The 25413-nt window shown below is 37.6% G+C and overlaps 1 protein-coding gene across 1 annotated transcript in view; it reads right to left on the bottom strand.

Annotated features, from left to right (window-relative positions):
- MRPS27 (mitochondrial ribosomal protein S27) overlaps positions 1-25382 on the bottom strand; it is a 43344-nt gene extending 17962 nt beyond the window's left edge. Inside the window, exons 1-4 of the mRNA XM_015653380.3 lie at positions 25278-25382; positions 23359-23436; positions 17790-17860; positions 15844-15902 (exon numbers count right to left, since the gene is read on the bottom strand). Coding sequence (XP_015508866.1) covers positions 15844-15902; positions 17790-17860; positions 23359-23436; positions 25278-25341 — 272 coding nt within the window. The 5' untranslated portion in view covers positions 25342-25382. The remainder of the gene's footprint in view (positions 1-15843; positions 15903-17789; positions 17861-23358; positions 23437-25277) is intronic.
- Positions 25383-25413: the final 31 nt, after the last annotated feature.

Genomic DNA, 25413 nt, shown 5'->3' with positions numbered 1-25413 from the left:
AAACAAGCCTTATTACATTAAAAGGAAAACCAGCATGATCAAAGAGTTGCAAAATTCTAGATAAATTTTATAAATTTCAAAATAACGTATTAATGGAAAAACAGTTTACCACAGCATGAAAGAAATGCCTTGCTAATACATAAATAGACAAGAGTCATCACAAAAGAAATAAAGAGTCATCACAAAAGAAATAGCATTACAACAGATAAGGAGTCTATGGCAAAGTTTGAAGCAATTTATTGGTACTTTATGGCAATTTATTGCAATACTCCTGGTATTGCAAGATTTTAAACTATTACTGGTATTTCTGAATTCATCATTTATCAATCTTTCCATCCAGAGGCAGTCAACAGAACAGAACTGGAGTAGAGTTGCTCTTCCAACCTTCTGCCACCAGGTTACACCAAGCAGCCTTGAGCCCCCTAGAAATATTTGCAAAGCACAAAGCAGCAATCTTTCAGACAACCTGATAGGCTCACCTCAAATGCCTCAAACCTTTATTCTAATTAGTTCAGACTGAAAAAGCAAAGCCAAGGCTCAAATGACATACACTCAGCACACTCGTCGTCCCTGGGAAAACTCTTTGAGGCTGCTAAATATGTGTCTTAAAATGTTCCTCTAGCCATGTAGATTCAATGTACTTCAGAATGATGCACTGCCTGGCAGAACTCCAATGGAAGTTCAGTTCTAAGAAAGTGAACTAGTCTGTGTCAGTTTGGCTGAACACGCTCTGTATGCTTAACCTAAAATAGGGTGACATAAGTCGCAGGTCTTACCTAGTTAGAAACAAAAGACATTAACATTTGAAAATCCAGTACCAACACGATTCCTTGTTCTAGGTTAAAGGGAAGGTCACCCAGCTCTCTAGAAATGGACATTTGGGGATCCTCAGCATGACTTGCAGGTGAAAGAACATTGCTATCAAGAAAAGGTGGTGATGCCTGCTACAGTTTCATGAAAAAAGCAAATTTATCACATTCAGTTTTATCTTAAATGCAAAGCAACCCCCCTTTTTGACTTAACAAAATGATGAGGTGAACTGCAATGAAGGAAACCAAATAAACAGGTTTTTGAATACAGTACTTGTATTTTTCTTCTCTTCCCAGGATAATAGTTACCCACCACCCTTCACTTCTCCCAGTCCTTTTAAAAAATTACAATCAGGAAAAAACAGTTTTCTTCTCACACACATGAAGAATCTATACTATTTTCACCATAAAAATGACATTCACTCAAAAAGCAACAATTAAGAAGAAAAGGTTGTGTCATAATAATAACAATAAAAAAAGCCAAACTATTGACTGCAAAAGACAAAGCCCTCTGTGACAAATACTTCTGGACTTACAATTGAGATGATTGATTTTGAATATAAATGTCACTAATACTGTATACAAAGTACCACAGGCTGAGAAAATACATAAGGAATGAGAAAATGAACTGTTGCTATAGTGATATATAAGATTCTCTCAAGTGCCTTTTCTTGTCCCCATGCAACCATAATAAAGTCTAATTTAAAACCAACTCTTCCACTAATTATATCTTTTTCAGTATCCTGGCATACAAAAAGAGACAAATTAAGAACCATACAAGATACTGCATTTCTTGCTTCAGGGATTTTTTTTTTAATCTCATCAATTTCAAAGTGCATCAGGATAAAACTTCTTGGTTCAAAGCTCAACAGAGGGTCAGTTCTGCTGGATTCTTTTACTTGGATCTCTGAAAACCGTAAAAAAAGGTACAGATGAGTAAAGCATTGATTTGACTGTCACCATTTTACTAACTCAGCTAGGCCTATCATTACTTCAAAAAATTAACTTGTCTGAAAGCTATTCCACAAATTATCAACTCATTTCTCAAGATGAAAAATAAATGTTTGCAAAACCCTACTTGCAGTTTCTAGTTACTGTTATCACCTGTTCACTTTGCCAAGTGACTGCCCACTAAAAGGCTGCCAGAAAGTCAATTTCCAGCAGAAAGGTAGTTCCCAATTAGCTGTATTTCAAAAGTAAGTTTAAAATCTTTTGTGTACCAAATAGTACTTATGTTATGGACTTTCTTCAACCACAGATAACTTTTTGTCATTTGAGGGACTAAACTGTTTTAAAGCTCATTAGGCTTATTTTTTTAAAAAATAAATTACTGCAGATGTTTTAAAAAACTTCCATCTCTTAGCTACCAACTACTGCAGGGATGTCACAGTGAAGGTTGCCTTCCATTAACCCAGCTGGACAGAAATGTAGCACCAAGGGCTTTCCACGTAGACAAAACAGTGACTCTAAGTTCTGTGACAGTTCAGTGTCAGAGGGAAGTGCATCACACATAAAGGTGTTTCTGCCTTTTAGCACTAAGCCTAAACAATGACAGAATACCCCTTTCACACCATATTTAATAGGCATACTTCATGTGTATGCATAAAAAGTGCTGTCAAGAAAAGCAAATAATGACTTCTTGATTTTATGTCAGGAAAAAAAAATCTCAGCCTTTAACTAGACATTGATACTACTGTATTTGCAAACAGCAACTTTTTATTAATTGCTAATGTAAGTGTAAATTCAACCTGGGGTAAAACTAACAGGATTTTTTTAGAGACCTAATTCCTAAGAGCTGCAGTCTACATTGTAACCATGTTGCATTTTCCATTTATTTGACTCAAATTCTTTATGGGTCACAAAATAGCTCCCAGAAATACATCACACATTAGCTTCAAACTACTGTAACATTACACCAACTGACATAACCCTTGACACTTTTCGGTTTGATCACAATTGAACTTGCACAGATCATAAATGATGTATTCTTGTCTTGAGTATGTCAAAGGTTGCAATTCAGAAGTGCACAAGCCAAACCATTTATTCTGCAGAGTTACTAAGTTTTATACTACATGCAATCAGAGCATCGAAGAGGTGTTGGGAAGACAATATGCTTCAGGAATACAAATACTGAATGGATCTCAGTAACCAATTTAAGCAGGAGAAGAGTCAAATCTTGCATTTGCTGCCAAACACTTAACAAATTAGGTTTGCACAGTCCAGGTTTCACCTTTTCAGATTTGCTGCCAGAGGCATACAATCCAAGCTAGCCTAATTTTGACCTAAAGTCTGTTCTCTTTAAATTTTTCACAGCTACAGTCTGATGTTCTTGTCTATTGCTTTCCTTCTGCACCCCCTGAGTGAAGGAGAGGCAGACAAGAAGGCTTTCATATTAAATGTAAGTACCGAAAAAGAGGACAAAACCCCTGCCACCTGCAGTTTCAGCCATAGCCACTGTCAAAAAGGCAACCATTTCCAAAAGGTTGGCCATTGGTGAATAGGCAGATCTTGGCTACCAGTTAGTTATTCTGCTTACTTTCAATGCCATGTCTCAATGAGCAAAGCTTAATGGTATTTATTTTTTCTTCCAACCACACATTTTCCCAATAAAAATACTTTTAGTAATGAGTAACAAGAAATACTCAAGTCCTTTACACATTTTTAACTGTTTTCTAACCACAGTATCCAATCACAGTATTTCTGAGGCATCTAGTTAGCATACCTCTTAGTATATCTAATTTCTGAGACCAGTAAGACAGAAATGTCCTTTGCCTCACTGCATATGTCAATCCGAAGGAACAAGAAGTGCATCAAGGATAAACATAGCAAACCAGACTCAAACATTTTGTAAGGCAGTTTGAAATTTGTGGGTTCTTATCAGCTTATCAGATTGTTTTAGTCTTTTTCTTTTAATAAAAACACTGTGCCATCAGATTGGTTTTTTAGAGACAGCAGGTACCTCTCTTCAAGTACTACATGTACTGTAGGACAAATGCTCCCTTGCGTAGGTAGCTGAAAGCTGCACGGTAAAATGAGGTCATGCTACCCAAAACAGGCAGAGGATTTCATAATGCAAAAAGGTATTTTGTAGTTTCTCCCCTTTTGAGACAGGAACACATCCAAGATTGCTAGTTATAAATATACTGATCACAGCACCAAGAGTGCCAGAGTCCAGTACACATTTGGACAATGCTCTCTGGCACAGTGTGATTCTTGGGATGTCCTGTGAAAAGCCAGGAGTTGGGCTCACGAGCCTGATTGATCCCTTCAAACTCAGCATATTCTATGATAGCTCACTAACACTTTTGGTTCTGCTAATGATTGGCCCACAACAGAAGGCCAGGATGACTTGCTACTTTGCCCTTTTACAGCAGCTTACTCAGACCTTGTATTCAGGCTCCAAACTGACATTTACAGCACCAGTTCCCCAAGACATGCTATAGAGCCCTTTTCCATATCATGTTTCCCGCTGCACAGGAAAACAGAAGAGACAGAAAAGCAGGAGAAACACTACAGCTATCTGCATTTATGTACTGCATGCCCTTCAGCCTGGCTTCATGACTCATGACTTTCAAAACAACAATACAATAGTATCTTACATAAGATGAACTTGCTGCTTTATGACTTAATCTGGGCAAGAAAAACTGCAAGTCATCACTGCAGGACAGTAACTTCAATGAAGACAAAAAAAAAAAAAAAAAATCCTTTTGCTGCTGAAGTGGACTGTACCACTCCTGCTGCACATGCGCTGCTGTCATTCTCTCAGTAGCTGCTGCACCTTGTCCACCCCCAGTCAGACATACAAGCAACCAGTCTGGTTTTTTGACTTTGGCACAGTTGTCTTGTAGACAAGGGGAAGGGAGATGGTATCCATTTCACACCCAGCTGTCTGCTGCCAGAGGCCATCTATTTAGTGTGTAGCTCAATTTAGTCCAGCTCAGCTCAGTCCCTAGTGGAACTTCAAAGAAAGGAGTATTTTTCCCCTTTTTTAAATCGAAACAGTATAGTATAGTTACAGAGGAGAGACTAGAATAAATATCAACATAAAGGGGATCATCATAAAATTGACTCTGGTGATTAAAGGCAGCTTTATATCCACACCAATTCTTGAGAAGAGATACTACTTATAAAGGTGAAAATCTGCATGCAAATCCAGATGCCAAAATGTTACTGCTGAAGATCAACAGATCACATAGACACAGGTCGAGGTGTGGTGAAAGAAAAAGCAGAGTTTATTTTTCCCCCCAGGATTTATAGGCTTCTTACCACGGCCAGGGATTGGATGGTCAGGATAACACTTTCTCACTGCACTGGCCATGAGAGATGCCCATCAGAAGACGTGTAACACAAAGAATGCACACATATCTATGTTTACAGTTACTGTCCTGGGAAAGTCCTTAGAAAACCATGTCAGCAAGCTCAGAAGCTGAGTTTTCAGGGCGACATCTCACCCTTTTTGGTTTAACAAAAAGAAATGAAAAAAGAAAAAATGAACAAAGAAACTAGCAGCATTATAAACAATCAAAAAATAAATAATAGAAAACTACAATACTCCATACAATCAGAAGGCTGTAATTTCAGGGTGATCCCAAAATTTGTGTGCTTTCAGCTTGAAAAGTTCTAGACTGAAGGGAGGGAGGTGGATGGGGTGGGAAATAACCAAAATCCCCATTCTCTTTTCAGCATGAGAAAGGAATTACTACTGGGTCTACATTTACATCTGCATGTACAGGCATTTCTATAAGCTGCTCTCTTGTACATCTCTTTTCCAATTTTAACAGTAATTCCAAGAAAGCATTCTTTGATGCTGCTTAAATGCTCCCTAAACCAGATCCTGTGTCTAATCCTCAACCTAGCTGAAAGAGAAAACACACAGTTTCTCCAAGCTACTAGGGACATGCCTCAATCAGCTGAAGACCTAGCACACCACACATGCACATGATCATTAATTAGATGAAAGCTGAGAGGCAGGGACAACCCCAGCACCTTTCAAGAATGTGCAGTCCAGCATCCCATAGAGATTTATCAGTGGTGAAGATGGAAACCAATTGTTGAAAGCAGCCATAGTGTTATTTCTGAAATTACTATCTCCACATTTAATTGAGTCCTCAGGCTTTCAAACTGATGTAGCAAAGGGGAGACAGAGCAGCAGCTGAAAAGCCTAGGGACATTCTTCTTCAGGGACAGGCACATCAGGACTTTAGGAAATAGGTAAGGGGGAAAAATCAGCTGACAATAGAGGCTTGGACTTCTATCTAAGCTTTTTCCAAACCCGTATTGTCCTTCCATTCCACAATGCCCTCCACAACAAAACACAAAATAAAGGTAAAAAAGGGACTATTTAGGGATTAGTCAACCTAATTAGGAACCAAGGATTTACCAAGTAAATCCCAGAAACAGAAAGACGTTAACAGAAACAATGGCAGAAGGAACAGTTGCAGGTAGCTCAGCAGAGTGCTTAATACAGAGAGGCACACAAAATGCATTTGGACTCATTCCAGCAGACAATATAGATACATTATCTGGAGCATGCAGCTTTAAAAATAGCTATTAAAGCAGCATTTGAACAACAAAAAAATCCTCCAACCAACCAAGCAAACAGCCAACCAAGCAACCAACATAGCAACCAACCAACAAAAAATTAAGTATCCTGAATGACTGTTTTGTTTTGTTTTTTTATTTTGCTACAGAGCATCTTATATTCAGCAATTTGCACCTTAACTTCCCTTTTCTGCTAAACAATGGGTAATAACTATGACCTTTGTTTATCTACTCATTCAATACTCCTCGATTCAATTACAGCAAAGCACTGTTTTGTGGGTCTGTCTGCAATCAAGCTTCTGCCCTTAGGGAGAAAACTTTTTCACAGGCACAAATGTATATGCAGAAATAAGCAGATACACAAGCTAAATAAATGTACCTACTTATTTTCATTTTTGTTCTGCAGTCAAGTCTTTTTGGACATTTCTGAAGACGGAATTATTTAGAAAAAAACGGAGCCACTGGAATAGACTAACATAATAGACTCCCCAAATTTCTTTATTACTGGGGCAAAAAAGAAATCTAGTCTGTTGGAAATAATTTTCTAGATGTCTTGATAAGTGAATGTTGATGTAACATTTTCAGTCATACAAAAGCACAAACATATTTTATTGTTTTAATAAAAAAGCAGCTACTTGAGAATTAACATGCCAAATAATTTACAAGATAAAGATGCATGCTAATGTAAACCTACCTCCTCCCCATCATAGTAATTTTCCTTTGGTTATAAAACTATTTTGCTAAAATGGAGTATAACAGAACAAAGTAAGATCAGATCTATAACTGTGGTGCATCACTCTACCTCTGACCATTAACATGGTCATCTTAAATGTTCTTTCTATCTCCAAAGGCTTTCACTTTCTGGAACTGGTATCCCTGCACACTGTGCAGCAATGTGCATCAAAACCAGAGTCTGAGCACAACAGATAGTACTGGATCCACTCTACTGTATATTACTAAGCTGAACATCCTCACTGTTACCAACAAAGCACAGAACACTTTTCTTGACTGTGAAGTCCAGTTAGATGGTGTAGTCCCTTTTTAATGTATTTGTTCAGACCACACTCATCTTAAAAGCCTGTGAAATAAATCAAGATTTTATGTAACAATGATTTAAAACTAAGATTATATGGACTTCTCATTACATATAGTAATATGAAGGGATGTCCTCACTGAATTACTGCAAAGCCTTGTATTTCATACGTTGGCTGAGATGTGACAGGAAAAAATATCTTAATGCTTTTGTCCTTCCCACCGTCAGTCTACCCTGCAAACTAGCACATGACTTGCCATCATTCAACCATACTGGCAGTTTTCTTAACAAGTGTGGTGCAGAATAGGAATTTTCAGGCAGGAATGTCAGAAATACTTTGGTCCCAGGCCTGTTTCCATGGAACCTGCAAGAGCATATACTGTTACCACGGCAGAAAACCAAAAATGTCATGACACTGCTTGTATAGCTCTTACCAGCACTCACATTAGTCTCCTGAAAAAATCTTTCCTCCAACATTGTAAAGAAAAAAAAAATAATATAGGAAACCAGATAGATATCACTTCCCATGTTAAACTACCATGTGATATGCCCAGGCATGTTTCAAAACATTTCACATCCTTACTGGATGTCCAGTCCCACTTTCTTATAAGCCTTCCTTTAGTTACATGTCAGAGAAAACAATTATAAGAAAAAATACAAAGTAAATCCTGGTAAGAGGGCCAACTTAACAGCATGTACCTTTAATCCAAGATGTATTTGCAACACAACAGATGCGGCAAGCTATGCAACTCCTATTTCCCAGATTGAGGACATTTGAAAGCTGATACAATTTACTGCATATCTTCACTCTCCAGCTCCTAACTTAATTTTTTCCATAATAAAATTAACACAAGACAGACTCTAAATACTCATCCTGTTCTTAAAAACTGATTTCCAATAAAATTATTGTTCTCATCAGAAGCTCATCCACAGCTGTTTGCAAAATTCATTTAAGCCAGGAACATCTTGATTCGCCCCTTGGAAAATCACCTTTAAGGACAACAAAGTAACATCTCAACTTACCTCAAAAACTACCTTTATTCTTTCTTTTACTTCTTGTTCCTGACTTTCGTAAGACCTTTTCCACCTGGTCTGGAAGCCTTTCGACTTTTTACCTGGCCCTCTGTTTATGACATTTAAACTGTACAGCATTTTGAATATACTGGCTGCAGTAGCACAAAAACTTGAATTTCCGAAAGTATGGGATAAACACTCTCCCATTTTTAGCTGGTTTTATTATTTCATATGTGTTGTGTAAGAATAGATGAAGTTAAAAACGCCTAATACTTTCATTTGAATAGCTACCCCACAACTCAGTGCTACTCAGCACTACAATTTTGTAAATTAAAGCTAACCAAAAAATCAACATAATTCCTATTTGAAAAAAATCAATCAGCTCACATGCCCTGCAAATAAAAATCAGTACTAAATGCATTTGTTTCCCCAAGAAACATATATTGTACAGCTAGCTTTACAAGCAGCATAAAACAATCTAGAGAAAGTTACTAGTTAAGCAACTGCAAACAGAATTTTTAATAACTATTGCCCTTTCTACAGCTGCAGACATAATATACTCCTTACTCTTCTATGCTGTATTTATTTCAGCTCAAAAATGAGTAATACGTGACTCAAAACAGCAGGAATGCATACTTACCACATCTAAATTAAAACAGGAATCAAAACTAGCACCTACAAATACAAAAATCCTGACATACTGAGAATCTTATCTAACCAAATAAAAATAAGATTTCCTAAATTGCTACTCTAAATAGAAAACATGTTCTAAATGTCTTGTGTTATATTTAATATAATTAATATTTACATACTCATTAAAATGTGAATATTTGCAGAAAAGTAATACTTTCATTTAAGGCTCCTTCTCAAAGCCAGCTGTCCACATCAGGAAAAATAGCATTTTGGTAAACATTTATTTCTTATTTTAAAAGAAAATATATAATATACATATAATATATATGTTTTATATCAGATATATAAAACAAAGCTGCAAAGAAATACCTGTAAACCATAGAAGTATCTAGACAAGACTGTCTCTTTGCTCAGTAAGAAGATGGATCCAAATTAAGTACAATCCTTCCAAAGAAATGAAACTGGTTTAAAGAACTTGTTTCCTGCTGCCATAAAACAGCAATAAGGCTTTCTTTAAAAATATAATTTAAATTATAAAGATGAAACATTATTAAAATGTTTTATATGAATTAAGGTTTCTTGCTTGCTTATCTAAACTAAGACAAAGTCAACAGTTCAAATAATGCTAATTCTAATCAACCTATTTGCAATAAGACAGCTCTGGTCTACAGCATGTCAAGATTATTCCATAACAAGCTGATAGTAATGACTAGTTCATAGTTATTTTTTCCTACTGCATTTATTTTGATTCAAAAAGGAAGTACTTACTTGCACCACCTAGAAGAATGATTTAGGTTGATGGATACAATAATCACAAAATTAACAGTTCCTAAGGAAAGGACCATGGCAGTTCTAGTAATGGTTGCAAGCCAAATAAAAATTCATGGGTTTATGCTGGTAGCTGCCACTTTCAACATAACTGAAAGAGAAAAGATTGCTGTAGCATTTAACACTATTTAGGAAAGCTAAAGGACAAGAGACTCAATAAAAACATTAACTTCATATGCTTTTTTCTTCTGTGTACATGGAACTGGAGACTGTCTTTGACTGCTGCTGCTGCTCAGGGGCTGTAGCAGAACCAGGAATTCCTTGCAGGGGAAGCCAGATGGAGATAATTGTCCAGTATATCTTTACAATTATTAGTCATATTAGTCATTCACTAAAGCTAGCAAAGTAACAGATCTTCATGGTTGTTTTAAATTCTGAAGCTTATAAGAGGTTTTAGTCTGTCCTGGCTATTTGCATTCATACAAATGCACATACAAATGCTCTCTACATTTTTGGCTTCATTTAACTTCTGTCAGGACTTTCAGTATTTCCAAAACATAATGCAAGATCTGCTTCCTGACAAGCTTTTTGATGATGCAAGGGTTCATGAAATAACTTCTGGAATGCCACTGGATACAGCAAAATTGACCTTCAAGGATAAGAATGGGACAAACTGAGACAAAACTGCCCCTTCTCCTTCAACATATGAAGCAGAGATTTGGTCACACTGTACTTCAGAGTATTTCCATTAGAAGCTACTAGACAGAAAGCTTTGAGCTGTTGGCAAGAAAGATGATGGGTGAAAGATATGGAAATTCTATTAATACTCTTTTCTTCCAAGAATTGTAATGAAAGCCCATATTTCAATACTAAATGAAAAATGTATCCATATGGAGTGTGGACCAAGTAATTTCTGTCAATTTCTAAATCTCACTGGCTTTGTCTTTCTATTGACTCCAGAAATAATGTGGATGAGTAGAAGGACAGATTACCCCAATACTTGCATTCTGTTTGTAGAAGAATCCTTCTTTTCCTCTTGTTTTAAATATAAAGCTTTTAAAATCCAAATGCTTATCCTTCTAGCATTGGAAACACACACACACAAAAAAATTAGCATCAATGAAATGCCTTCCAACTTTGTGTGCATTTACATGCCATGCCTAGAAAATTCTTGACCAGTTTATGCCAAGTTTAAAGAAAACTACATATACAAAAGGACAGATGAACTATGAAAAGCAGACTACTAAAAAGGCATGTATTACAGATAAAGATCCTTCTGAATGCTCTTCAATGTTTTATCTTTATTGATGGTTCTTCCACACTTCACAGCATGTTACACTGAGCACACTGAAATTTTGATGTGGTTACAGGATAAGGCTTGCTGAAATTTGGCTCTGGGTTCTGAAACGTAGTTACTAACGTTTTTTTCCAAAGATTCCGACAGTTCAACACAGACAGACAAACACAACAGAGAAACTGTGAAAGATGAGAGGGAAAGTAAGAACGTGTGCCCCTCTGTGCAGAAATGAGTGAATGGTGAAGCCAGAAGCACAGTCAAGTCTCTACATCCAGAACACCTACATCTGACAGCACTGGCTTGGATAGTGACCAATATCTCTTCACATAAAGCAGCATGACACACTGGCAACCATAGTGAACAGCACTAAACACTGGTATTTCTGTCATTCACATGAAAATAAGTAAATATTCTAATGAGGTACAGCTCTCTGGTGTTTCCCTTCCTTGTGCCCCCCTACCTCCTGAAGAGCTGCCCTAATCTTTTGCAAATGAACTTATTTTAGAACACTCAGCCTAGGCAGATGTCCGAACTGGTAAAATATACCATTCTGCCAACAAAGTGTATTTTTCTCTTCAGATGCTTCCACCACTTCTCAGTATCATTTCAAAATATAACTGCTGCAGCTTTTTCTGACCCATTTATTTTTGTACCTTTTTTTTCCAACTCATATACTTCTCTGGAAGCATTGAAAACCAAGATTTGATTAGTTAATGATGTCTATTTCACCTACAGCCTTAAGAGAATGAAAATATCTCAAAGAAAGAATTAAATATGTTATAGGACTGTGTCTACATCTCTTCTACTTGTGCCAGAACAGGTTAACGGTATTCATTATTTCTGTAGATTTACATACACAAACGAAGTACCATGCTAGTGAGAATGAATGCCAGGCAAATATCATTCAGAAATACTTTTTTTTTGGTCCATTGTGAAAATTTATTATAAACTACACTTTAGAGTAACTACATTCTCAGACACTAAGCTGTTTGACTGGTATGAAAGTAAAAATGCAATTCCTGCACCCACAGAACAGACATGCAAATATAGAGTGCAGGTGAAACTTACTTTGCATGTAACGTTGCCCTAAGCAACGACACACAGGTATTAGTAGGGAAAAGTACAATTTAATATGTAGAGAGATCACAGCCCCAAAGTGATTTAAAGGCTGGAATCAGGCCTCAAACCTGTAACTTACTACCATCCAAATTAAACAATGCTATGATTTTATAAAATATAGTACATTTAAGAATAACTTCTAATAATTTGCTATTGCCCTGTTTTGCAATTATCAAAGTATCGACTATGGACCCCAGGTAATAAATCTTGAAGTCTGCAGAAAAATCCCTGTTTTGAAAAAAAAATTGCCAATCACAGAAAGGTAATAGGAAGATCTAGTCAGATTGTGCAAGAATTTGCAGACATGCACATACAAACACACATTCTCCAGACATTGTGTATACTTTTTTCTACATGGTGGGTCACGGGTTTAATGCAATTAAAAATTCTCTTGAGGAATCTCAACATAAAAAAAACTTCACCAATTCTTTTCACACTCATTGAAAAATCTTTGTTGGCATAAAACCTACATAAAAAATCAGCAGTTACCTCATCACAAAACCTCTCTTCATTATGCTAATGTTTCAATCATATGAAAAACACCCTGATGTGTGAAATACTGACATCTCAGTGAGACAGGACAAAGTACAACGAACTACAGATCTTTGATCTGGCTCAAAGTGCTCTGCATTCTGATGAGAATTTTTGTTGGGATCCTAGGAGATGAAAAGATTTTTTAGAAGCCTAACAGTTAACAAAGGCGGGGAGGTATTCAGGAGAGAACAAAAAGAGGAGCACTGAAAGCACATGACATCATGCCTCAAACTGGCCTTTACCATCTTACTGACATGTTCCACAATGTAGCATAGCAGTTTCCACACAGCTATTCTTGAAAGCTCAAGATCCTCTGTGGAGACAATATGGCTGGAGATCCACCGATTTAAAAGGATGGAAAATTGAAACAGGTCTAAATATAGCACATATATTTTATTTGGGATCCTAAATGCATTATGGTAGTGCTCCAGAATACTACTTTTTGAAACTATGTTCTGCCTCACATTATAGATGGAAAGTCTCCAATCTACAAAGCTAACAATTTTAAGATCTGTCACTCCCATGTCCAGGAAAACCCCACACTGAAAGCATGGAAATGCCATTACCTCCCTCTGATTCTTCCCACAGGCAGTTTGCGTTTTGTACCAGAAACAACTTCCAACCTTGTAGGGGCCTTGGAACTGATTACCCTTTCCCTCAGGTTGTCAGAGAGGTATTGAATTCCCCTCTTTATACTCTACAAGCAGCTAAGGGGAAAACCACTGGACTTTGGGAGCATTCTGATTAATTATGTTCAGGCAAATGCACATATAGTCAACTTATCAGGCCATGTACACAACGTTTGTTTGCAAAGGACTTGTATACCTCAGAAGACACGAAACATAAGAAACAGACATAAAACCAGTTTTTCTCTGACACTGCCTTTCTCCTATTCAGAAGTTTCATCTCCTTAAATAAAAGAAAAATCATACTTGGAACTTTCATATTAAGGCAGAAAAAGAGAGATTTATTGTCAAAGCTTCTCTGCTTCTTAATTTTCCCTCCCTACTCCCCTCATTTCATGGTGTGGCCATTTATATGGGACATTTTTCTGTCAAACATCCTCACAGCTGGAAAGACCTACCTTTATAAAAATGGCTTTCATTTTACTTCCAGCCAAATGTAAAACATAAAGACCAACTAGAGGGTCTTCCAAATACCCACACCTCCTATATCCCAAAGCTAGAACACTTATTTTTGCTTGAAAGAGAAAATGCTGTTATAACTAGGATTTTTACATGAATTACAGACCCCTCTACACTGTTTCACTACCTGCATACAGGCCAATTTTGAGAATAGTTTCATGGATCAATGCTGGAATGAAGTCTCCTTGAAAATTGATATCACCAAAAGATAGCATTTTGCAACACCAAAACAAAGCAGCATCACAGGGACACACAGAAAAAAAATTCCAGCCAGAGCATGTCTGACAAGCCATGTGACACACATCAATACTTTTCTATTCTCTTCATATGGAAAACTAAAATCTGCATGAATGACAAATGATAATACTTGATATGCACACAGCTATACTCTCACCAGTCATACTGGAATTTTATCTTAGGAAAATAGTGAATAATCATGATCGGTTTTGAACTGTAGCTCTCTCTACTAGAATATGTTCTTAAGGATAGTAATCCTGTGTTTTTACCTGAGGTACTAACCAGGAATATATTAAAACTATGAAGGATATTTACATGTCAGAAATCCCCATAATATTCTCTTCCTCTTACAATGTATCATTTTTTATGTTTCTAACTTTTTTTCACTATTTCTGAACTTTTTTCAAGAAGAAAGAACCTGTAAAATACATTATAGACACCTCACTATCTGGATTTTATCTGTACGATTTTGAGACTTAGAAACTACCCCACTTTCCTCTGCATGTCAGGGAAGTCAAAGGTTTCTTGGAATCCCTGACCCTGGAGGGCCTCCATCAGAGGGGACTTAAGGACATGTGGCATAACGTAACACATACAAGAATGTTACTAAAAGGTATGAGAGAGCTTGCATTAAACCGGCTTTACCTTCTTCTGTTTTCATCTCTGCTGTTGCAGGATGGAAAACTGATTTCTGACCACAGATTCTGCAAAGACTAGTGAAATCTTGATTAAAAGGAATGAAATTCCACTACACTCACCTCTGTGAGAGATTCTTCTTCCCACTTTTATTTTTAAACTACAGGATATTGCTTGTATTAACCCATTTCTATTGTTTTCCATCTTGAAGTTCTGAGGTTTGGATACTGTCCCAATAGTACCACAGAATCAGGGACATCTGAAGTCCAATGCAGTCACATATTTAAAACCGTGCATATACTTAACCAGCTATCCAGAAAACACCTTAACTAAAAAAACCAAATCATTAGTATTTACAAATAACAACCTTACATTATTTGTAAGGATGCTGACTCATGCACATTAACAGGACGATGTTACTGTCCCCATTATAAAACTTCGTTTTCAAAATGTGTGCACAATTGTCATGAAAGAACTAATTTATTCTAGTGATCAGCAACAGTTGCTACCCTCTTAAAAGTCAATATTGAGAAGTACTGACATGAAGCAAGCAAGCATTCAAACTGACACTACTGGTCAGTCAGATACTACTACAGGTTCCCTGTATACTTGACTTGATTATTACCACAGGATGCCCATTTTCATTTTTCTGTGTTCTAAGTAAACAAGCTTCCTTGAGTCCCACACTTAGACATCCAAATATCACCTAGCAAATTAAGACAAATAATGACTCAGAGAAGAAAAAAAGTATCAGAAGGAAAAACTGTGAACAAACATGACTCCTTCTAATTTCAGCATCTCTAACATAAACCACAGCTGGAGGCTGCACTAGCTGCTAGTTCAGTATCTCATATTAACATGCTTGACAGGAGACAACGCCAGAGAAGGACAGCCATAACCATGGAGAAGTTGGCAAGAAAGCCCTTGACTGTGAATTGCAAGACAAGTAGATGTGCATACTTTGCAAGAGGAAAACCAAAGCCAAGAAGCTGGAAAGCATCTGTCTTCAAAGAATAAGACTTTGTGGTATTTACTTGTGTGACTCAAAAGTTTGTGCTGGGGGCAAAAGATGCTTACTTGTAAAGGTAGTATTCGGCTTGATCCACTTCTTCTCGTGAAGAAATGTTGTCAATGAACTGATTAAAAAAAAAGAAATAAAAGCTTAAAAAGGCCACACTCACATGAAGCATATTAAAAGAAAATGCAGTGGCAAAATACATTTGTCTGGCATATTTAGGTGTCTGACAGTACAGTAATTCTTCACATCTTTGCTTGCTCCTAATTCTGGTTTCTTCTAGACTGCCAAAACGCAAATCTTTTTAAACTGAGACAACCCCCTTCCTTAATTCTGAGAAAATTTATGCATCTTGAAAGCCATCTGAGAATTAAACACCTATAGCTCAATATCCTGTATTTTTGCTGTTTCTCTACATCTTTTGCTCTTTAACCATACCCTTTATTCTATGCATATATTCAGTTACTTATATTTTTTGCCACAATTTTGAGTCTTGACATGTCTCATTGCTTTTTCCAATAAATATTCTTTTTCCTATAGTTTGCCTTTTGTGCCTATTCATACTATATATTCAGAAGCACAAGGACAGAAATTTTGTATTTCACTATACTTACAAATAATAGTAAGAAAAAATCATCCCTCCCCATGCTCAACTGTCCTCTCATTTACAATCCTGTCTTCTCACACAACTCCCAGAGCTACCAATTACTTAAATACAAGCCAAGTTTTCAGTCAGACTTTGTCTTATGGTAACAGTGAATCCTGTTTTCCTGTATGTTTTACTAACATAAGCAAAAAGGCGATGGAATACTCCAGCATCTTTATAATACAATACCTTTAGTTCAGAATAAACAAACATGTTCTCAAAGTCAGTACTTCTCTTTACCTTAGGCCTAAGCTGAAAACAATAATTTCAGCTGACTGGTATTTGGTCTCCCATTTCTTCTCTTTGCATGCTGTATACCTAGAGATCCCATCTTCTGAGCATGACAACGGCACATCTGTGTGCTTTCTTTACATTTCAGAAAATAATAATCTGATGTTAGCTCCAGGTATTGGAAAGCAGGGCTGTTTGACAATCTGAAAATGCCATTTCTCCAGGGAGGTCAGCCCAAGGCAGGAAAAGAATAAATCTGATTCATAAAAAGGAGAGGAACACCCTCATGGACACTGTCTCAGAAGCAATGGTCAAGAATGCTTGATCTGTATAAATGATTCCTCTTGTAACCAAACAAAGCATTCTGTGACTCCTCGGTGGTGCAAATTATCCTATTTAGTGATATTACTAATTAGGGATATTACTGAAATAACTAATCTCTGGGTAATTTTGATTATTAGTTTGTTGTTTTGTTTTTTAAACAAATGATGTATTTATTCTCCTTCTTCATTACAGTCATTTACACACGGAATTTAAAAACATATATCTCTGCTTTTGCTGCCCTTTTCCAGATTAACCCATCCAGAGGATGGAACTGGTCACTAATGCCAGTAAAAATAATAGCTTTGCTTAACCCATGTCAGCATTTGCTCTGTCTCAGTCTGCTGCAACAAAAGAAAGCTATAAAAGCAAAATACGTCCACCTCTGTCTCACTCTGAAAGAAGCCTGGAACTGGAGGAAGACAGACAGTATAATGTACTAATTCAATGCATTCCCTTAGTAGGCTGGGTTCTTACACAGTGCCTGAGGAGGTTTTAAAACTCTCAAAAAGACAGAAGCCATAGGAAGGCATGACAGAAACATACTCGGGAAATACATAACCCAGCGACAGTGAGGCCTGATTTTAAAAAGAAATCTATTTCGAAGACCCTATGGTCTGGGTACTAACTAATGAGTACAATGAGTATCAATAAAACATCTTTACACAGCAATTTAATAGTATAACAAGACATTTACAATCCTGGAACTTCTAACAGAAGTGGTATCATTTATTGCCTCTCAGCTCACTTGACTACACAAGCATTCCACAGTCACTTCTACCAGTTTATGAGTGAGATTTATTTCCTTACCCGAGCTACTGTCAAAGAGCTGACAGGCAGTTTTCTTTCATAGGTTCTGTCCATTAAGTAGGCTAATTCAGCTGGAGAAAGCAGAAAAAGCACGTGTTTAATCAACTAACACAACAAGAAAATCTGCAGAGCTATCATGTAACCTAGAATAGAACCTATGTCCATGAAATCAAATTTTGGGTTCTTAACATCGCATTTTAAAATTGTATGAAAACAGTACATACAATTATTGTTGAACTCTTTAACAGAAAATGAAACATGATCAAGTTCTCAACATGATGATTCTAACTTACTAGAAAAAAAGGGTACAAAAACCTACTCTCTAAAGTGCTGGATGAAATCATCATTATAACTAATATAAATCACCTAAAACAAAAAATTAGCAGATGTCCTTACAATTCCCACTTGCTTTTAAGCCTAGCTTATGCTGGACAGTGCTTTAGGCATGGATTTTTATTTTATGGTAAAACAATGAGACACAGAAACATGTGGTACCATACTGATAAACCTTACAGTCACAAACAGCAATTCAAAGAAATCCTGTTAATCAAATGGGGCACTGTGCCAGTAACTAAGTAGCTTTATAGCATTCTGGTCCAGCAGTCATATAACAATATTAATGTGACCATGCAGGAACTTCAACTTCTGACTCTCGAACAGGTAGCCAACCATTGCATTTAATGAATTAATTGGAGCTTAAATGAATTTAATTTGGAGTTTTACCTTTGTACTGTTCCTGGAAAATAAAGATTACCTAGAAAGAGTAAGCTGCTCAACATATGCTCAATGTTATCTATTTGACCATGAATGGATGATATCAAATCCATAAGGTTTAAAGACTTCAGTCATACTCTTTCTTGCTATTCTCCTCCATCCTGAGGACCAGGATCTAACACATTCCCTCTGTAACATTTAGAACTCCCTTCCTCCTTTGCAACCGTTACTCCGTGAGTCACTCCTTTGACGCCTCTCACTATGGCGGGCTGGCCATCCCTGGTGAGCTGATGGGTTGGCTCATTTTACAATCAATTTTCCAAAAAGGTCAATCTGCCTCCACACCTGTCAGTGAAATGTGAGGTAGGCAGAAACTGCAGCACTACATCAGAACAGACTCATCCTTTTACTCTTGCAAAGTTGTCAGGGGCAGGAAACAGCTCTTCATCAGTAACATGCTCTATCTCTGAGGGATGCTGTCAACAAAACAAGTGACATCATATTCTATTACTTTAAAAACACATGTACCACAGTGAACACTGGAAAGTACAGTTTTAACAGAACAAATGGCATTCCTTGCTACTCGGACCTTGTAAGTAATCTGTCAAATTACAGTACATGGATGAAGTTTTCAGTAAAATGATAGAGCTCTGACTTAGAATAAAACAGCTGACTCCTGTACAATGCTGCCGTCTACCACATAGCAAGTACTCCTTGTTTACATAACAACTCTCCTCCTGAGAAGTCTTCAAAAAACAAAATGAGCATTTATCCTCTGGCTAAGGAAAGGCAAACTTTTCATGACCATGAGAAAGCAAGCAAAGAGAAATTTGTGGCAAAGTCAGTAAGGCCAGTAGAAGCTCCTACAAAAGACAGCGTAAGATGCTGACGTGATGTGGGCTATCAAGGCCATGCTATACAAGATAACCACTAAAACAACAGATGCAATTTTCTAATGGTAAAGAAATTTATAAGGTAATATCCTTACAAGAAGTGCCTGTAAGAGCCTTTGACTTTTTACTGCCCATAATGTCTCCAGAAATCACAAAGGTCATGATAAAGCACATGGGTAAAGGCACAGGGAGCATTCCCAGTAGCACTAGAAGTTAGAGAAAAGGGACGCTGAAACCAACTCAGCTCATCCAGATCAAAGCACCAGCTAGGTTCTTGCCTAAATGAAGTAAACTTCCTATCAGTAAACCTGGTCTCTTTGATGATACAGCAATGTGGACCTGAGACTCAAGAGTTGATTCACCTATTCCAGAACTGTTTTTATTATGCATCACCCTCCTGAAATTAGAAGGTGATCCCTATGACCATTCTGGGCCACAATCAAGCCCTGAGCTTGGCATTTCTTTTCTCTAGGTGCTCATGAAATGAAGAGGTCACTCTAGGAAACACTGACTACTTTAGCAGAATATAAATCAAATTAATACAATGCCACAAATACAAGATCACAACTGTTACCCACTTTACAACAGCATCCTCTGAGAGATTTCACACACAGAATTTTAATGACTGGCCTTTATTGCTGTCTACAAAGCTGAAACTCTTCATCAGATCTACAGTATGGAAAGTATTTACCTATGAACTCCATGTAAACATTAAACACTTATCTATCATCTCCATTGTTAGAGTCACAACAAAATGAGGGCTGAATAAATCTAAAGGAATAGCAGACAGTGAAGATAATGGGAAATTCAGCTTTGTTTTCAGACAAGCTGCTGTTTCTGCAGTAACAGTATTACAATAATTAATAACGATGAGTAATTATTTCCTAGCTTGTTTTCTGTGGAGAACACCTAAAACCAGACTTTTTTTCTCAAATTTATTATTAGCAATAATTCAGCTACCTTTTGTAAATCAAGTCTGCTCCATAAACTGCTATTCAATAATCAAAATTAACGTTTCTTCTAAGTTAAAGCATCATTACTAGAATGCAAGCTTGTGAATGCACAAGTCTCCTAGCATTGTTGGTGGTAAAATCTGAGTGCTTACAAGCCATAAACCAAACCAATACTTTAATGACCAAATCAAAATTCTATGTACATTTTAACAGATATATACTGCAAATGCTGTTATCTGACTCATCAAAAAAAACCACTACTCTATACAATCTCTCATATATGCTGCCTAAAAATACATTTCTATAAGATTAACTCCATGAATTTAATTTCTCTAAAAATGTATTACTGCATATTCAAGAATTAATTAAATTAATGAAACAAACGATAAATATAAGCTTAGGTGATTTAATTTCAGGCCGTAACTTCACAGAAGTCTCTATAACACTGGTATATGAGATATGGCATTCACTTTTATCTTCATTTGTTCATAGAAACTCAACGCCTTGCTGCCTGCAACAGGGTAGTTCATGACAATGACTTGGAAAATACTGACCCTCACCTCCCAAGTCAGTGGTTATGACTTCTAATACTAGTTTGGTAGCCTAGGAAATCATCACAGTTTCAGTTTGATTCACAGTGTGTACATATCCACAGAATGTAGCCACATCAACAAGTAGCACATTTGGCCACCATATAAGGTCACTTTTATTCTACTTACATCCTTGTATTCTTAGAAGCACTGCATTCAAGAGAGAGTTCTGATCCAGCAGTGGGAAATGACAATACAACTGAGAGGCAAAGTTTACCTGTCCAGGGAGTGTTAGGCAGAGATAATACCTTAATTCACAGGCTACCGGTGCTATATAAAAAAAGCCTTGTTTTATTTTAAAGACCCAACTAAAATCTAAAGGCCAATGCAAGTATTCTGCCTTACAAACTTATTTGCTCCACATTTATCTCTATTTCCACATGACTGGAAAGAACAACAGGTTTGTACTGAACAAGGCTTTGAATGGAAATTATTCACGTCTGTAAGAGCAGCAACGCCACCTGGTGTTGCAGATGAGCCAATTTAGGTACTGTGAATCTAACAAAAAAAGAAATTTCCTCTCATCTGGGTTCTGCCATCCACTGAGATTCTGGTTTCCTTCATACTTCATTTTTAATAAGTAGAATCCCAACTACTTCTAGGCAGGTATCTTCCTACCAACAAGCAATTTTCAAATTCCAAATAAACACATCTTCAATTCCTATCTTTTTGAACAAAAGCATTTCATGTATACGAAACACAGTCTTGCTCCTTCCCACACATTCTTCAGTAGTGAAGTTTACTAAACTCATTCATTCCTGGATTCTAAAATGAGGTTACAGAGAAGACAATAAAGCATGTCTTACATGGATGCAGCAAATGAGTTTGTGTCTGGGATAGCACATCATTGCAGCACAGAAATGGAAATGACTTTAAATCAAAAAATACTTCTTTTTGCTTTAAAAGCATCCTCATAACATAGTTTTGTGTAACAACAGTTCTGAAACAATGTTTGAAAAACACAAATAAAAGAGCATTTCCTCACCACAAGGAGCTCACTCTAGCTATGATCACCAGTTAGTACAAACAAGATTGTATGTGCAACCATACAATTGACAGCTACAGAGCAGACGTCTGCAGGGCTGTCTCCTCTCTGAAAATGCTAATACAGTTGACACAGTGTTAACTTGTTTTCTCTTTTCTGTGAACACAAAATGAAAATGCAAAGCAGTTCTTTGAAAATCATGGAACAGACATCTGCTTTGGCTCAAGACCATCAGCAGAGGAGCAGCAAGAACTGTGCCTGCCAAATAGTTACACAAAGTCTTGCCAGGCCTGGAGAAAGCCAAACATGGATTGTACCAGCACCAGCACGTTTTTTTCTACAATGGATTTCTATTGGCTACGACGTTTGTTGAAATAAGAACCTTCACCTGAAGGTGACTAGTTCAGATGCATCCCAGGGCAAAAAATCTGCGGCTCCAGCTCAAAATACACTACACGCTACTGAAAGCAAAGTGCAACAAAGTATTAACAGTCTCTGCAGGATCCAAGCTGCAGACAGGAGGACCCACTGACTTTTTCTCATCCATGCACAGTACTCGTTGACAATTCCCACCTAAATGTTCATAGGCAAATAAAAGAAACAAACTAGTGCATAAAAACATCAGTCTGACATTGTCTGTCCTCCTGCCTGACAAAAGCCCCAGAATTTCACCTGATGATTCTTCTTTCAGCCTCATAATCTGTGTTGCAAGTAACAACTACAGTTCAGGGACCCAGTAAAGAAAACAGACTATGAAATAAGGCATCTCCAAAACACTCGTGGTACAAAATATAAAAAAAACCCACCTATCTTTAGCATGGAAAAATGCTTTGCAAGATGCTTCATATTTAACATAGCCACCAAAAAGAGAGTGGAATGTCATTTCAAATGTAATCCAGACAAATAATTTAGCTATAAAATCTGCACAGGAGATTTCAGTACCATGTGCAGATACAGTTTAGCATGTAACTTACTGAAAATAAAGTTTAGCTTTATTCCCCACCCCCTCTGAAAAACATTTATAATTCAAGAAGAAACTGAAAATCCCTGAGGAAAATTTCCTCTGTAAAAAATGTCCATAAATATGATTGTCCTCTAATACAATAGCTTTTTTTTCACCCTGCAGTACTATTAAAACAATGCCAATGAAGACATCAGTCAGAAACAGTCATTGAATTTTGTGAAACAAAAAAATCAGCTTGTAGAAACTGAACATTAAGTAAACAGGCAAATTCTAACTTCTTTCTACATTACAGCTTTGAATACATAAGACAAAATTTTAACATGTTGGGCGCTTTTTGACATAGAAGCTCAGAAGCATTTTGTTTCGCACCCTTTTTTATTTGAAGGATTTACAGATGGTAAGGTAACCAAAAATAAGCTCAGGCTGCAATTAATTTGACAAAGTGGAGACAAGAAACAAACTTTTCTCACCTAGGCTATGATCCTCTTTTTTTCTCTTTTCCCATTTTGAGCTATCCACATAGGCTGAGGAAAGAAGAGATCTTCGACCTAATGAAGAGAGAAATCACTATGTAATCTGGGTTGCTTACACAGCTCTAAACAAACATTTTATAAGGTATCTCCTTTTTCTGTCATATTTACCAAGTGGGATGCTTTAAACTGCCTTTATATCAGTAGCTACTAATGTAAAAATTCAGATTCTTTATATGTTGATCAGCTATTACATTGTAATATTTAAAACCGAAAGCCTTTCCCTAAATTTTTTTTCAGTATGAAACAAGTATTTCCAAACCTAAATTCTGTATTTAAGAAAATAGCAAATTTGTAAATGTAGGAAAACTCCCCAACAATAAAAGCAATTTCTTTGTGCACAGAGACCTTTTTCATCAAATATCACCAATTAACTAAATGTAGGTTAAAAACATAAGGAAAAAAATAATCTACAAACAAGCAGGCTTTTCTGTTGTTGCTGAATGGTTATTATTTTCACCTATAAAGGTACATCTAACTGAAAATACTTTCATTTTAATAATCTCCATTCTTCCATCTCCTATGAACTGCAGACTCACTGTAATATTTTTGAAAGCTTTTTCCAAACACTCTTTGTACCACCTAAACTGCTCAAGATGCTGTGCTAGCTTTTGAAACAAAACAGAAAATGCTTCAGCTGGAGTAATTTGTGTATTAGTCACGGATGATGAGGTCTTGCAAATGAATGAGGAACACCTGGATAAAATTTATTGAAGGAAGCTACAAAGTCATGCAGAAGGTTGCAGGAAGTTTATGTTATGAAATAAGACTGTTTTAAAAACAGACACTACAATCCTACACAGAAGTCTTAGCAGCTACTTCAACGCCTTTACCTAAATATCTATCTGCTAGCACTAGAAGTTTGTTTTGGTTGTGAAACAATTCTTCCTTCTCGTCATCCTTCTGAAACGCAATTATACCAACACATCCAGCACTAAACACCTCAGGAAAATATCGTCAAAAATATTCAGAACACAGAATTCCGCAGTCAGACTTCAAAATCATGTACAACACTTTACCTAACAGTTAGAAAATTAAAAACAAAACAAAACGGTAATTCTGGTTGGTTGGTGGTGTTTCCTTTAGTAGTCTTTTTCGCTGATAAAAGAGGCACACAAAAGATTCGGGAGGTTTGGTGTGGCGGGTGTTGGGTCTTTTATTGTCGGTATTTTCCTTCAGCATAAACAAAAAGTCGTTCTCTCATTTATTCATCATTCACAGCTAAGAAGGCCACTAGCAAGCACGGGGCTTTCCAGGAGCCCAGGCCCGGCGTATGCGAGCGCGGCGCTGAGGGCGGCCGAGGCCAGGCCCAGAGCCAGGGCGGCACGGTGGGGCCGCGCGTCTCCAGCTACCCGGAGGCAGCACAGAGAAACGCGCACTGGGCGAGGGCAGAAGGCGCAGCAGCCACCCATCGCCACCACACTGTATCTAACGTTACTGGGCTGTTCTTCCCAAAGGTCAGATCTTGGCTTTTCCAAAACATCAGCCTTGGTGTGGACTCCGTCACCGCCGGTACCAGTGTTGCCGAACACGCACTGCCGCGGTTTGGCGGCCTCCAGTAAAATTCCGCGTGGCTTCCCCTGACCCAAAAAGGCAGGTCCTACCATGTCGACCTATGAAATCGGCACGGGGGACTACCTACTAAAAAAACAAACTGCGAACAGTCTCCTGCAGTACATACTAGCCATTAAAGGCCTTTTGAGCTATCTCCTATTCCACACATGCACACAGGAGAGGAAGAGGGAAAGCTGAATGAAGTCCCTACGCAGCATCCCGTCCCTGCTCATAATCCCCATCGCAGCCGGTGACAACCACGACGACCAGCGGCGCACCCCCCGCCCCGCCACCAGCGCACCGACCTGGGGCTGCACCGAGTGCGCTCCTGCTGCAGAGCACGGCGCGCCGGAGCACGGGGACGGCCATGGCGCCGAGGCCTGAGGAGGCGGGGGGCGGCGCGGGGGAGGCTGCGAGCGCCCCGCCCCGCGGGCCTGGCCG

Source organism: Parus major, chromosome Z (genome assembly GCF_001522545.3).
Source record: "Parus major isolate Abel chromosome Z, Parus_major1.1, whole genome shotgun sequence".
In the NCBI taxonomy this organism is placed as follows: Eukaryota; Metazoa; Chordata; class Aves; order Passeriformes; family Paridae; genus Parus; species Parus major.
The sequence above is the reverse complement of the archived record's forward strand: the minus strand, read 5'-3'. Positions and strand labels throughout refer to the sequence as shown.